Source organism: Mercenaria mercenaria, chromosome 18 (assembly GCF_021730395.1).
Source record: "Mercenaria mercenaria strain notata chromosome 18, MADL_Memer_1, whole genome shotgun sequence".
Taxonomy (NCBI): Eukaryota; Metazoa; Mollusca; class Bivalvia; order Venerida; family Veneridae; genus Mercenaria; species Mercenaria mercenaria.
Genome location: NC_069378.1, coordinates 51,175,549 through 51,190,602, shown reverse-complemented (window position 1 = coordinate 51,190,602; position 15,054 = coordinate 51,175,549). Strand labels below are relative to the sequence as shown.

The 15,054-nt window shown below is 36.5% G+C and overlaps 3 protein-coding genes across 4 annotated transcripts; 1 reads left to right on the top strand and 2 right to left on the bottom strand.

Moving 5' to 3' along the window:
• Nucleotides 1–219: 219 nt before the first annotated feature.
• On the bottom strand, nt 220–9,142 carry LOC123564310 (uncharacterized). 2 transcript variants are annotated; one of them, XM_053529638.1, is made up of 3 exons: nt 8,610–9,142; nt 8,289–8,322; nt 220–4,844 (listed from the first exon to the last, which is right to left on the bottom strand). In XM_053529638.1, the coding sequence occupies exon 3, from the start codon at nt 4,826–4,828 to the stop codon at nt 674–676; it is 4,155 nt and encodes a 1,384-aa protein (XP_053385613.1). In that variant the 5' UTR covers nt 4,829–4,844; nt 8,289–8,322; nt 8,610–9,142; the 3' UTR covers nt 220–673. The 2 variants fall into 2 exon arrangements, with proteins under 2 accessions (XP_053385613.1, XP_053385615.1); XM_053529640.1 differs by lacking the exon at nt 8,289–8,322.
• On the top strand, nt 6,297–8,161 carry LOC123538220 (uncharacterized). The gene is made up of 2 exons (XM_045322187.2): nt 6,297–7,316; nt 7,488–8,161. Exons 1-2 carry the CDS (start codon nt 6,788–6,790, stop codon nt 8,159–8,161), a joined length of 1,203 nt encoding a protein of 400 aa, XP_045178122.2. The 5' UTR covers nt 6,297–6,787.
• A 4,627-nt stretch (nt 9,143–13,769) lies between the features above and the next one.
• On the bottom strand, nt 13,770–15,051 carry LOC128550580 (loricrin-like). The gene is made up of 2 exons (XM_053529841.1): nt 14,996–15,051; nt 13,770–14,547 (listed from the first exon to the last, which is right to left on the bottom strand). The coding sequence occupies exons 1-2, from the start codon at nt 15,049–15,051 to the stop codon at nt 13,770–13,772; spliced, it is 834 nt and encodes a 277-aa protein (XP_053385816.1).
• Nucleotides 15,052–15,054: the final 3 nt, after the last annotated feature.

Sequence of the window (15,054 nt, the reverse complement as noted above, 5' to 3'; positions counted from 1 at the left end):
CATCTTGGTCTCGGAGGAGGGAATGTTCAGAGGAGGAAACTTTCAGTATATTCAAAGCGTGACGTTATCAATACCGTAAAACAATGCTACGCTACATGTTTTATGGCTTTTAATTGCTTGGTTAATTGAATTGCTATTAGAGTGGAGTTTTGATGAAATGCGTTTTAAAATTAGATCAAAAGTAGATCAATCACGCAACACGTACATGATATAGAATGCTAATAGGGCCATCCAAATGTACTAGTAACAGTACATGTCCACCCGGTATGGTAGGCTGTTGTGTCTAGGTTCTATATAGTATGCTTATATCGGTTGATGCAAGGGCCATATAAACATAATACCAACTGTAACGGTTCTGTTACAAGTGTATACATGTACAGTCGTATAGTTGATCAATGTTAAGACACAGTTCAATAAGAAACAGCATACAGTTTATATTCTTTTTATTAGGACTATGATACACAACTATAACATCTTAATGTACAATATATATGAAAACTATTTACATAGAAAAAAGTTCAATATACTTCATAATTTTTAATTGCATAACATTGAACCTATTATTTACAATAACACTTAATCCACTCAATCAATAAACACATTGTTCACTGTCCAACAGGGAAATAGTCTTTTTTGCCAATGTTCTGTACAAGCAATATTGTCTTTATATCAGTTAAAATCCATATGGATAAGACATATAGTTTTCACGAATGACTCGCTTGTCAAACACTAGTCTGTAATCTTTGTTTTGTGACATAGTTAAAAGTTTTGTACTATTTCTGTCTCTACTAATTTTGAAAAGATCCTTGACTGTTATTGATTCTTTGGAACTATCAAGTACCATTGTCTTCATTACATCGAAATTGATCGTTTGTAAATTTCTGTAACTGAGTGTGATTCCTCTCATTTTACAATGTGTTTGTTTTCCAGATTCATCCGGCTTTTTTAAGCGAAATGCATAGTTTTTTGGACCTCCAGTAATGAAAGTTATTATAGCGTTTCCTGAAACTTCGTCAGTAAGATCGCCGAGATAATCACCTAGGGAAGGCACCCATTCACCCTCCTTTGTGGCAAATATAACCGAATCTGTGTCCGCGTACAATGCCCTTTCAGCTAAAGGCTCTAAGTAACTGTACAGTTTTAGACGGGCTTGGGCAGTCGTATAAGCAGCTATAATGACATTTGTTTTTGCGTTAGTGTCCACAAAATCGTCTTTATATTTCCATCTCATTTCAACCAGGTCGTCTGAAACATAATTAACACAGGTGACGTCTTCTTTTTCACTGGTCAATTTATCGAAATATACGGCAGGATCGTCGATGATTTCAACTTGTGACATGTTTGAACGTTGTCCAAATTTACCCCAAAACGAATTCAGCATCAACTTTGCTAAGGCTCTCATGCCGGAATTTTTTTGTATGTTTTCATAATCAAGCCAGATACCCTCCTTTTCATGGTATTGTGTAATATACTTCTGTTTTAGTTCTTTTGTTGTACACCACGATGGCCAACCGCTAGCTTCCTGCTTCAGTTTCAAGAAGGTATTTACATACTCAGCAAATACGCCTCCTTTCATAGTATTGGGATCGTATTGCGACACGTTCTCAAAGTGCCAGACTTCATAGATGTTCGCGATTTGATAGCCTTTTTCAATGGCTTTCTTTAGTTCATCTGTCACCCACGTTCCTACAAAAGACCGTTGTTCATCTGTATGAGTACACGTACCTTCATTCTTAACGTCTGCGCACGATTTACATAGATGAAATAACAACTTGCCGTTGACTTTGCATGGTAGAACAGGGTGAAACAGCTGACGTGGTGGAATGACTTTGCATTTAATCAGGCCTTCATAGTTTTGAAGACTTTCAAAATTTTCTGTGATGATGATAGGATGACCCGATGGTACTTTTCCGGTTTTGTTAATGAAAGGATAAAGAGACGTGACATCGTAGTACTGGATTGTTTCTACCGATGAAGCTTCTTTGTAGAGTGTAAATGCTTCTGTACGTCCTCCAAAGAACGCGTCTCTCGGCTGCAAAGGTGTTATAATTTGACAGTTTTTGATAAATTCAGCCATTACAGGATCTCCGATTAACTGCTGGTCAAATTCTGACTCCCATATTGATACATACGTATAGCCATTTTCCTCCAAGTATTTCTTCTTATCAAGTGTCCTCTGGTAGAGTTCACCCATGGTTAGTTTTCTCACCGGATTCACTGTAGAATTGGAGTTCTTTGTCGGATTTCCGTGCCAAAAATCTCCATGAAATTCTAATACGACCTTTTCGCCCCCGATAGTCTCGTAGTAACCATCAACCATGTATGGCCCTAAGCACTTTTCACCACCGTTCCTGGCATGTTGAATCTGGTGACCTTGGGTATGCGACAGGTATTTAATCCACTGCAACGCTTTAACTGATTGCATTTGTTCCGGTTTATATCCGTGATGTGGAATAATGCCGATAGAATCTTGTTCTAAAAAGTTAGTTCTAAAAACTAAATTACACGCAGAGGCTATTGTAATACATTGCTCGAATGGATCAATGTTTGTTATGCTCATGAAGTTATCCCGAAAGGTTATACAACCTCGTCTAAGTATATCTACGTCAGATCTACAGTACTCCAACAATTCCGACTGAAAGTTAAATGGCTTGTCTTTGTTTTCTTCATACCATTTCAAGAATATTTCTCTGTCTGATGGCTTCATCGAGTCGTAGTTGTAATATTGTACATCTGGTAAGCAATCAAGCACTGCTCCTTGGTTTTCCATTCGATTGTAGAGGTGTGGAAAGTAACCCTTTTTCAATTCTTCAATGCCAAACATAGCTGGTAGTTTCGCCAGTGCCATGGGTATAAAATTGATTGAATCAATCATTCTAACCTTGCATGACTCTACAACAAGACTCATCACTTTTGCTCCATTTGGAACAATCTTAGGAACGATGGCATTTCGGTATAGATACTGAAGAATAGGATATGAGTCATATCCTTGAAAGTTATGACAAATCACTGTGGTATTAAAATTATCTTCTGAAAAGAGCCACAAGCAAAAGTCGTCTAAGGTCGAGCTACCTTTGAAAATATGTTCATTTTTAGCACAGTTGTTACATTGGCTTGTGTTGGTGATATCGTGCTGTATACATTTTGTACATACTTTGTGAGCCACACACAGGTTGGGCTTGTGCTCGAGAGAACCACACATTGTTTTGCTGCAGTTGGAACAAATTCCAGATGAGTCGGGAAGATATCCTTTACGACAGGCTACCATGTCCTCTTGTGTGCACTCAAAATCGAAGAAGATGAACGTTTTAGCAGTTTCCTCCTCGTTTATAAGTTCTTCTTCAATTGACATTGACGTATCATCCGCCGTTTCTTCAGGCATCATAAAACATTGATGCGTTTCACTGACGAAGATTTTGCAAGTGTCACAATATCGCTCCCCGCATACGTGGTCTTTCTTATGCATTTTTCTGTTGATTGTCGTACTACATTCAGCGCACCTGTAATAAGTCTTACAGGTTGAATTACCTTTATAGGTAATCGTTGCGTGGAGATCAAAGCACTCCTGTCCCTGAAAGTATCTGTTACATATTTGGCAATGCATCCACTCGTCCAAGTCATTCTTCTCGTGTACTTTTCGGCAAGAAGAGCAGATGTTGTTACAAACGTGTTTGTCTTTATGGTCGTACCCTCTATTACATGTGGTGCAGAAGTAATTTCGTGTCAAAAACGCGGACATTGACGTGATGACATCGTAATGGGCCTCGTGATAATATAAATATATTTTGTTTTCCGCTTCTGGTCCAGTAAAAATCATAGCATTAAAATGTTCTTTAGAGAGAACGTGTAGCTGGTATCCCGCCAGTACTGTTTGAAATTGTTTGATTTCTTCTATTCCACAATGGCCTTCCTTTACATTGGCAGCTTTATGTAAAGCTCTAGCTAGGTCACCCTGCGGTTCGTAACTTTTTCTAATGCTCTCCCACTTTTCATGTTTATCAATTCTGGCCTTTGCTGTTACTATGGCCCTTGCACAACATATACTGTCCGAGTTTTTAATCCGAATAATACATTTCTTTTCCAGTAAAAATCTGTCATTGTTCACAAATTTGCACCGTTTTTGAGCACCGCCGCTTGGCATGTCTACCAATGTTATTTCGAATTCCAAACTCTCATTGATAACAAAATCCTCATTTGATTGTAAAACACGTTCCACTTCCTGAAGGAAACGATCAGCAGTTAAGGTTGTTACAGGTCCAAATGGAATAACTATAGGGTAATCCAATGTTGGACTTTGCACAACAATTCGAACGAGATCATTTGACTTACTCCCTTTTGTGATATCGTTAAATATGGAAGAAAACAATGCCTGTAACGTAGTTAAAATGTCTTGTAATTCCACAACTTCCAAGTTCTTGAATGTGGCCTTGTATGTCGATGATTTGGTCCTAAACTTTTTTATTATCCTTTCGTTGACTTTACGCAGATTGTAGTATTCCTTGGCATTAGTAAGTTTTCTAATTTTTGGAGCTGATGCTTCTGAAGTGGATGTTCCTGCCCGCTTACGACCGCCACCAACTTGATGTTTGTCTCGCAAATGTCTGAAAAGATTGTCTTCCCGACTAAATGCACATCCGCATTCTGAGCAATGAAAACTGTTTTCATTTCGGTGCTTGTAAACATGTCTGTCTAAATTATCCTTCCTTGTGAATACTTTTCCACATATATTACAGTTGAACTTTTCCCAGTGATTGGCAGAGCGCTGATGTTTTAGTAGTTCGCTCTTTTTGTCTGTTTTGTAATCACACTCGGGGCAACAAAATTTCATGTTGACTGCTTGACGTCTGGAAATAGAAAGAAATACTCGCTAAGTTAATTTGTAGATATACGAGTGAATATTATTTCCAACATCTAATTGGTTACCGAAAATTGCATCTGATTGGTCAGAATAGCAGACTTTTTACTGGCCATCCAGGCATTAAAAAGACGTTTTCATTGGCTACTCTTTCTTGCATTTTAATTGGTTAATTTAGAAGGCAGTCTATGAATGAGGGTTTAAAAAGCACAAAAATAGAAAATAAGGCTTATTTGCGATTAAGTCCGCATTGGAACAACATGTATCCGGCAACATGTCCTGTCTGTACCCAGGACTTTTCGAGAAGAGATGTTATGTTGAGACACAAAAGAAACAAACACCGTGAAATCAGTCAAGTGTATCCGCAGAGCAGTGAAGCGTATCCGCTGTCGCCGCCGCCGCCGCCGCCGCCGCCGCCGCAGGGTACGCCGCCATCACATGGCTTACCGTCGCCCGCACAGCAGCAAATGCCGCCGCCGCCACAGGGGACGCCACCGTCACATGGCTTACCGCCGCCCGCACAACAGCAAATACCACCGCCGCCTCCGCAGGGCTTAACGCCGCCCGCACATCAGCAAATACCACCGCCGCCTTCGCAAGGAAAACTACTTAAAACAGAGCCGCAAGAAAAAACTACTGACGCCTCGGAGGATATAGTCTTTCAACACCCGTTTACCATGATGGTTTCAGGTCCAACGGCTTGCGGGAAGACAACACTAGTCAAGGACTGGCTGCAGAATAACAGCACTAAGATCTGTCCTCAGATACAAAGGACAGTTTGGTTGTATAGGAGATGGCAGCCAATGTATACCGAAATTCAAAGAAAAATCTATCCAAGAGTTGAGTTTCACCAAGGCATTCCGTCGGATATTGAAGACGATGACTTTTTTGATCAGAAATTGAACAACTTATTGATACTGGATGATATGATGTTGGAGGCTGGAAAGGACAAAAGAATCACAGATTTATTCACAGAGGGATCGCATCACCGATCTTTGTCAGTGATTTCTATTAATCAAAATCTGTACGCCAGCAAGGACCCGACACAGAGGAGAAACTGTCATTACTTAGTGTTGTTCAATAATCCAATAGATAAACAGGCTACGATCACATTAGCGAGGCAGATGTACCCTGGTAAAACTGATTACTTTTTGAAGAAGTTTGAGAAAGCAACAAAACAGCCCTATGGCTATCTGTTGGTGGATCTAAAACCATTTACACTGGAACATGACAGATTGAAGTACAATGTAACAAGGAGGGTAGGGAAAACCCTAAAACCATTTACACTGGAACATGACAGATTGAAGTACGATGTAACAAGGAGGGTAGGGAAAACCGAAAGGCAAATTGAATTGACCAATCACATAACAAAACAGAACCAGAATTGTATAAAAGGCGAGCAGCAATCAGAAAATACAAATGCTTGCGACGATTGTGGACATTTGTTTGACTCCTCACATGACGTGCAAAGACACGTAAAACGAGGGTGGTGTGCAGAAAATAACGATAGCACACAACCAAAGAAGAAGAAAATAGAAGACAGCAGTGATGATGAAATGGAACATGACGTTGGGGAAAATCAGGCATATCTTTCCCTCTGGGAAAAAGCTATAGACTATAACGACGATAAGTACGACAAATTGTATAATCAGTTTATACAGGACGGAGAAGACAAGGAGTCTGCACATGAAATGACAGAAGATCGTATTCAGCCGTATAATGAACGCACATTCTTCACAAAATACGAGTATTTGTTGGATTCGTATATTCTGCCACTTCAAAACAGTACACTCCATCAAAAGATTTTACAAGACATACATTCATTGACACAGAAGAATGTAAGCACTCAATCGGCAATTAAGCGTGTGCTGCGAAAGTACAAGTCTGACTTTAAAGAACTGTTTGAGACAGAATTGTCGGACGAAGAAACAGATGATGAAAGCGAAGAAGACGAAACTGATACTGAATAAATATAGTAACATGTGGACATTCAATTCATTTATGTTGTTGACTTTGGATAGTGCGGACATGGCTCCGTGGGAGGACTATTTAAAGAAAATTTATTTTGATCCGTCGCATCCAGCTAGTTATAATGGACCACAAAAACTGTACAAAGTGGTGAAAAATGAAGGAAAATATCATATTGGCATGCACAAGATCAGAAAATTTTTGCACAATCAAGAATCATACAGTCTACACAAGCCTGTACGAAGACGATTTCAAAGAAACCATGTCGTAAGCGCTGGAAAAGATGATCTTTGGATGGCAGATTTGATAGACATGAAAAAATTTGAAAAATGGAACAAAAAATTCAAATATATATTACTTGTAATCGACACCTTTAGCAAATACGTATGGTTGAGACCGCTGAAGCAAAAAACTGGACAAGATGTAACAGATGCATTCAAAGACATTCTGAAAAAGTCTGGTCGGGTTCCCAAACGACTTATTACTGATAAAGGTATTTGTTTTATTGATTTCTAATACATCATATTAAAGAAACACCGTTTTATGTAAAAGTACATATTACAAGTAGTAATGTTCCTATACTCTAAACATTTTGTATGACAAGAAAATTATATAAAATTCTGTGTGTGTTTTAGAAATTGATTATATTTATGTTCAATTTTAGGTCAGGAGTTCAGAGCAATACCCGTACAAACGCTGATGAAGAAGCATGGCGTCATATATTCACCTACACAGAATGAAACAAAGAGTTCAATAGCAGAAAGGGCCAACTTGACCATAAAGTCAAAAATCATTCGCTACTTTACGTATAAGGATGATTACAATTATATTCCAATCCTGGAGGACATAGCCGACAGTTATAACCAGACAATGCACAGAACAATAGGAATGGCACCAGCTGATGTAAATCATGCTAACGAAGAAGAAGTCAGATTATCAACCTACTTTGCTCACAAATCATCTCATAAACAGATATCTAAAGCTACGAAGAAACGCTACATGTATAAGATCGGAGATTTTGTAAGAGTAACACACTTGAAAGATATATTTACTCGCGCTTATGACCAAACATACAGCGGAGAGATATTTCAAATAAGCAAGCGTTACTACAGAGGGACTCTTCCTATATATAGGTTATCTGACATGCAGCAGGAAGAAATTAAAGGAAGTTTCTATCAAAGCGAACTGCAAAGGGTGAACATTGATCCGGACCATATGTGGAAGATTGAAACAATTTTAAAGACAAGAGGCAAAGGAAAACAGAAGCAATTGTTTGTCAAATGGAAGTACTTTCCAAAGAAATTCAATAGCTGGATTAAGTCTAGTGACATTGAGTGAATGCACTTGTATACAAAACCTTTACTACTATTACCCATATTATCTTATGTAAATGTGTGCACTATAAGTATATAAATAAACGTAGAAAATCTACCCTATATTATGTTATTATTTAAAACGCACTCACCAATATACGCCTTCAACTAAACCTCTAAGCAGCTCTGAAAAGAGAACAATACGGTATTTACAGCATGTGTTTCAATAACTCACTTATGGCTAAAAGATATTAAAACGTAACACGATGCATTTTTAGCTTTTAGAAAATAAAATATGAATATCTTTCGTCTACTTTACCTGTTAAATTAAATATATCAGTTACAAACATATAGACTCCCGCCCCACATACGCCCATCCCGCGGGTAAAATAAACATTTTAAGTGTATAAAACTACATTAAAATGATCATATCTTGATTGAAACCTCAAACAAATATGTAAAACATTACATACCTGTAAAATATTTGTCGATTATCCAATTATCCAGTCTTTTATTCTTTCCGTGTGACATAAACATGAATTATTCGGAAAACGTTATTAATTGATGAAGAACACCTATTGATTGTTCAAAATATTAAGCCTGCGCCAGTGACATTTCAATGTAAACATAAATCGTCCAACTGGTGGTAATTTAAATAATATAAATCATATAGAATAATTTCTCATTTCGATATAAAGAGAGGTTTAATTATGAAATTTTTATAAAAGGTAACTTTTCACTTCGTTATAATACAAGAAACCCCCTAAATAATGTTAATTTTGACTTAATAGCATGGCATTTAACGACGAGAACGGGTTGGCGCGCTGTTTTATCTACTAACTGCGGTAACCCACGCCTAATATGGGTACTATTTATAACCTCGGGTTTTCCGATACTCGTTGCTATATTTAGTATTTTACTTGGTTGCAATTATACTAGAACAACGGGTGAATCTCTATAAAACACACAAAATAACGACTTAAATCTAAATCAAGACGAAATTAATTATCAACCGCATTAAAATCGAACGATTTACCTTTGTTATAATAAAAAATAAGTTTAATGGTTAAATTGACTTGCAAATGGAAAGTTTAAAATGTAGAAACTAAATTGGCGAACCGTTTCGTTCTCTGTGTCATACAGTGCGTCAGTCGTTTTATAGCTGTAGTATGTTTACATTATTGACTAAATGAGCGTTAAACTATCGCTGTTAAGTTAAAAAAAAAATGTTATTTTCACACTGTGGAATGTCAATTAGCATTTTATCTTTTTCTTTTTAAAAAAAAACAGACTGACCATATTGTCTACATTAAATAATAGTAATTCACCTTTGTTGTCTTATACATACACAATGCAAATGTTTAATTAAAATAACAGACGGTTTTAATTACGTTAAATTGATTAAAAAAAAAATTATCGAAGAAAATTCCCTCCTCCGAGACCAAGATGGCGGCTTTATATAGAACATATAGGGAAATTGATGAGGTCACACTCCCTGAAGATAGGCACATGACTACTAAATTTGTTTAAACAAAGTCTCAATCAAAGTCTGAAATAGAGATTAACGCGCATTAACATTGTTCTACTCGAGGATTGGAAAATCTTAAAATCTAAACTGGTCTGATCACAACTCAAAATGTAAATTTCTTACCCCAACCACTATCGTATACAAATGCTGATCATTTGGACAGGAAAAATAGAAAACAGAAAAGTGATATGCACCAATACATAATTACCCTTACCAAAATAATGTAAATTGATGTTATAAAATAAATTAGTATGTTTTTCATCCGATTTTCAATGAAATAAGTCCGACATTGTAGCAACGTTGGTAAACTTTGAAGAAATTGGCGTAAAGTTCTGCATTAAGGGGAAATAACTATTATTGATATATTGTACACGATGTGTGCGTAGTATGTATTAGAACAATCTGGGACTTGGATTTTAAGCATTTGTACACTGTTACGTCCGTATAAAATAGTGCACCAAAATATTCTGCTAGATATCATTTACAGTGAGGAGAGCGCATGCCAACAACAACCAAAAAAATGTGTTTCTGAAAGTATACCAGCGACAAATCCGATGACAACATTTTTAATTTGGTTTCTATATAGGCCTAATGAAACAATGTAACATTAATCAAAATTACAATATGGCCTTTAAAAGTCGAAAATGTGAAAAAAAATAAAACTGTTTCATTTGAATGATTATCTTATAAGTTTTAAAGGCTGTCAGATTTTTAATCAGTAATTTAAAAGTATCTTAAAAGGTCTGTGTAAGAGGTGCATTATAAGTGGTTTAGATTAGAAACAAAGATAAATGACCAACTAAACAAGTCAATATGCAGTCATCATGTGACCTTGTTCTGTATATTGAATATATCTGAGCTACCTTAGTTTCCATGAAACTCTCTTTCTCAGCGTTTTAATCAGAAATAATGTTTATGTGCGTCAAATGTGTAGGAACATGCCAATTATCAGATATCTTCGAAAAACCACAATTTTGAGACAGTCAAATTACTCAAGGTTAAATCTTTACGTAGACGATGAATTTAATCAAAATTTGGAATTTAGCGAGAAATTATGTTCTCAAAATAATAAAAACCGCCATATAAGTGAAAATTGTTCCCTTCGAAAAATTTGATTTTGCACTTAACTGTAGCAATGCGTAACATGGAAATATGTACAGTCACTATAAGATATTAAACAGGTTAATCAATATGACAAATTGAATAATGTGTGGCAATACCGACATTGAAACTCTTGAAAAACTTATGTATTTGACTGATTTACATGATGTAAGGTAATACGTAATATATATAATCATTTTATTTTTCCCTATCCAGCATTAAATCTCCCTATGAAAGGTTCTTATTGTATAACAGCAACTTGTTGGGATACCTTGTTTCAAACTTCATCAATGATATAATAATGTGGCGTCGTTTTTCATGAGTCATCGCTAATCATTCAGGACATAATGGAAACTAAACCCGCGCTTGAGGAAACAGATTCGGTACATTGTCATTCAAATTATTTTGAAATAATGAATATGGAAATTTCAGATCCATCTAGAGACCATAGGCAGAGTTTATGACAACCTGACCCTTTAGCAAATGAATATTACATATTAGGAAGATTTTGCGAAATCATGCTGAAATCAACCAAGCGGTTTTACAAAGTGTTCAAATGTACATTTAGGAAAAGCATTGTCCCTGGCGACCTTTTTTGACAATCGCGACGACATTTTGTAAAGGCACACCAGAAAACAAATGCCATAAAAAATGCTTAAACGCGACTGATGACTTTAAAACTGCTTGAAGACAAAAGGGACATAATTTTTTTCATATTTGTTGGAACCTGTATTTCTACTGGTTTGCTGTTTTTAATGGTGTATAATTCTAAATTCAAGTCTTTGACATCTCTATTTATTATATCTATATCACTAACTCCGCAATGTATATTTGTCAAATTTAGTATAACACTGAAATGTCATATCTTGGACATGTTTGTAACATCTAACAAGTACTAAATGCTAAAGGTAAAATTAATAAATTATAGTAATCTATCTATATCACTAACTGCACATTTTATATTAAATTTTGTCAAATGTAATATCATGCTGAAATGTCATATCTTGGACATGGTTGGAAGTCTAACAAGTACTAAATTCTAAAGGTAAATTTGATAAAAGTAATATTTCTCGTGATCAAAACCGGTTGACCACATTTTATTAAGGTAATTGCAAAACTTTTACATTGAGGAGGGAGGACTAAGTATCCAGGGGAGTTAGTGCAAACTTTGTACTTGTTTCATCCAGATAAACTGTTTATCATATATTTACAATTATCTAAACATGGAAGGACACTTTTAGTGCATTGTTAACCTAACATGTTTTATTATAGTAAGCAATGATTAAAGACGAAGAATTAAGGCAATACTGACTTATGAATTGAAACCTTGGGAGAATAACATGAATCATAAACGGAGAATAGTTTGTTGAATTGTTCATCTAATCTGGAAACTTACCTGTTAGTGACATGAACTTATTTTATTCTCATTGCAAGTAACTTTCTGTTATAAATATAATGTGGTTTTGATCCGTGACGTGTCATTTTGTCTGTCTTATTTGAAATCCGCCAAAGAACTTCATTTTATACGGCGGATGTATACATATTAAGGCGAAAATCAGACAGCCTTTCCAGTGGTTGAGATAAGCGTTTACCCCCTAGGCTAATTAGAGAATCTGCTTGGAGTACGCTATTCAGCCTGGAATCTGAAATAGCACGCGTTGTTAATCAGTTTTTCTCTTTATCATTTGGCAAGGATACCGCAAACACTTTACGCAAAACATTTTAAGTAAATTCTCGACTAAATATAAACTACTATCACCTCCTCATCTGTTAACTTGTTTCCAATGGAAAGAGGCGGAACTAGGATGGACTGGCCATCAGCAAAAAAGAGCGAAATTTATTAACACATAGAAATTTCTTACTGATTTCCTACATAGAACCCGTTAATAAATATTTACAATATATAACTTAATTTTAAATTAAAAAAAATATCTTGTTCTTTGAAATGCCTTCTTCCCTGTTTTAGATTTGGTCCATATGTCGAGTTTGCTCTTAGGAAGATCGATGTTCTTAGATTATTTAGCTCAGTCATCGCAGTTTATTCCAAATATATACATATATCACAGAGTCGTTACAGTTTACAATACAATATCTAACTTCGTTAAAAATGCCGCCATATTCAAAATGATAAAGATCAACATTATATGTGCAGATGGGATAAAGTTATCCAAATGTACCTGAAATTAACTGGAAATTTGATAGATATGTCAAATTGTCAATGCAATAAACAGGTTTGTTAAAAACAAAACATCAAAATGGCCGCCATTTTCAAAACGGCCGTAAAAATGTAACCATAATAATTATTATACGAAAGAATATATCATATTTTCCCAACTATTCATAGCTGCACGTACAAGCGTTTGTGTTTGAATCGACATATTACATTTTAACAGAATAAACAGTTTGGCCCAAGAGCTCTTTCTTATCAAGATGCCCGTGATTTCATAATCTATGAGCTAGTCTAGTCAATTATATAAATATACATTCGTTCATTGTACATACAAGCAATTCTTATACTGGGAAAGATTGCATTTGATGTCCAAAAAAGCCTACAATAATGATAATAATAATAATGACGATAACGATTTAAATTCTTTGTTTAAAGAGAAAACGAATTAAATATATACAAAAATATATGTCATACAGATACATGTATCTCTAAGGCAACACATAATTGGACCGTGCATAACATAAATGAACGCCGATTCAGAAGTAATATAATATTATTCATTATTTCATTTATGCATCACATTCCTGCTACAATTTATTGCATTCCATGCATAAACTCATGGATTTCATGTTATAAGTATTATGATCACAAAAATAATGATGGCTGCACTGTATTCACTTGATAATTGGTTTATTTATTTTTTCTTTCCTGTCCTTGCTTGCTCTGTAATGATATGTACATCCTAGGCTATCAGGACTTATCTGTCCGGCACTATTGGTACTATAAGATCCGTAACCATAAATCGCTGTTGTAACGCCTACTGTAACCAAAATCCTAACTCCAACCATCACCACCACCGACACCATTACCCTTACTCCGACCATTACCACCACCGTAACAATTACCCTTACTCCGACCATAACCGCTGCTGTAAAAACCGCCATTACTTCGACCATCACCACTGCTGTAAAAACCACCCTTACTTTGACCATCACCGCTGCTGTAAAAACCACCCTTACTTTGATCACCACCACTACTGTAAAAACCTCCCTTACGTTGACCATCACCACTGCTGTAAAAACCACCCTTACTTTGACCATCACCGCTGCTGTAAAAACATCCCTTACTTTGATCACCACCACTGCTGTAAAAACCTCCCTTACGTTGACCATCACCACTGCTGTAAAAACCACCCTTACTTTGACCATCACCACTGCTGTAAAGACCACCCTTACTTTGCCCATCAGCACTGCTGTAAAAACCACCCTTACTTTGACCATCACAACTGCTGTAAACACCACCCTTACTTTGACCACCTCCACTGCTGTAAAAACCACCCTTACGTTGACCATCACCACTGCTGTAAAAACCACCCTTACTTTGACCATCACCACTGCTGTAAAAATCACCCTTACTTTGACCATCACCTCTGCTGTAAAAACCACCCTTACTTTGACCACCACCACTGCTGTAAAAACCACCCTTACTTTGACCATCACAGCTGCTGCAAAAACCACCCTTACTTTGACTATCACCACTGCTGTAAACACCACCCTTACGTTGACCATCACCGCTGCTGTAAAAACCACCCTTACTTTGACCATCACCACTGCTGTAAAAACCACCCTTACTTTGACCATCACCACTGCTGTAAAACACCCCTTACTTGACCATCACCCTGCTGTAAAAACCACCCTTACTTTGACCATACCACTGCTGTAAAAATCACCCTTACTTTGACCATCACCGCTGCTGTAAAAACCGCCCTTACTTTGACCATCACCACTGCTGTAAACACCACCCTTACTTTGACCATCACCACTACTGTAAAAACCACCCTTACTTTGACCATCACCACTGCTGTAAACACCTCCCTTACGTTGACCATCACCACTGCTGAAAAAACCATCCTTACTTTGACCATCACCACTGCTGTAAAAATCACCCTTACTTTGACCATCACCACTGCTGTAAAAACCGCCCTTACTTTGACCACACCACTGCTGTAAAAACAACCCTTACTTTGACCATCACCACTGCTGTAAAACCACTACTTGTACCACACCACTACTGTAAAACCACCTTCTTGACACACACTGCTGTAAACATGTAACATTGT

Excerpts from the sequence above, each read along its gene's own strand:
- LOC123564310 (XM_053529638.1), bottom strand. The coding sequence starts at position 4,828 with ATGAAATTTTGTTGCCCCGAGTGTGATTACAAAACAGACAAAAAGAGC.
- LOC123538220 (XM_045322187.2), top strand. The coding sequence starts at position 6,788 with ATGATGAAAGCGAAGAAGACGAAACTGATACTGAATAAATATAGTAAC. Across the intron at positions 7,317-7,487 it reads ACGACTTATTACTGATAAAG|GTCAGGAGTTCAGAGCAATA; the intron begins GTATTTGTTTTA and ends GTTCAATTTTAG.
- LOC128550580 (XM_053529841.1), bottom strand. The coding sequence starts at position 15,051 with ATGTTACATGTTTACAGCAGTGTGTGTCAAGAAGGTGGTTTTACAGTA. Across the intron at positions 14,548-14,995 it reads GGTTTTACAGTAGTGGTGTG|CAGTGGTGATGGTCAAAGTA; the intron begins GTACAAGTAGTG and ends TGGTTTTTACAG.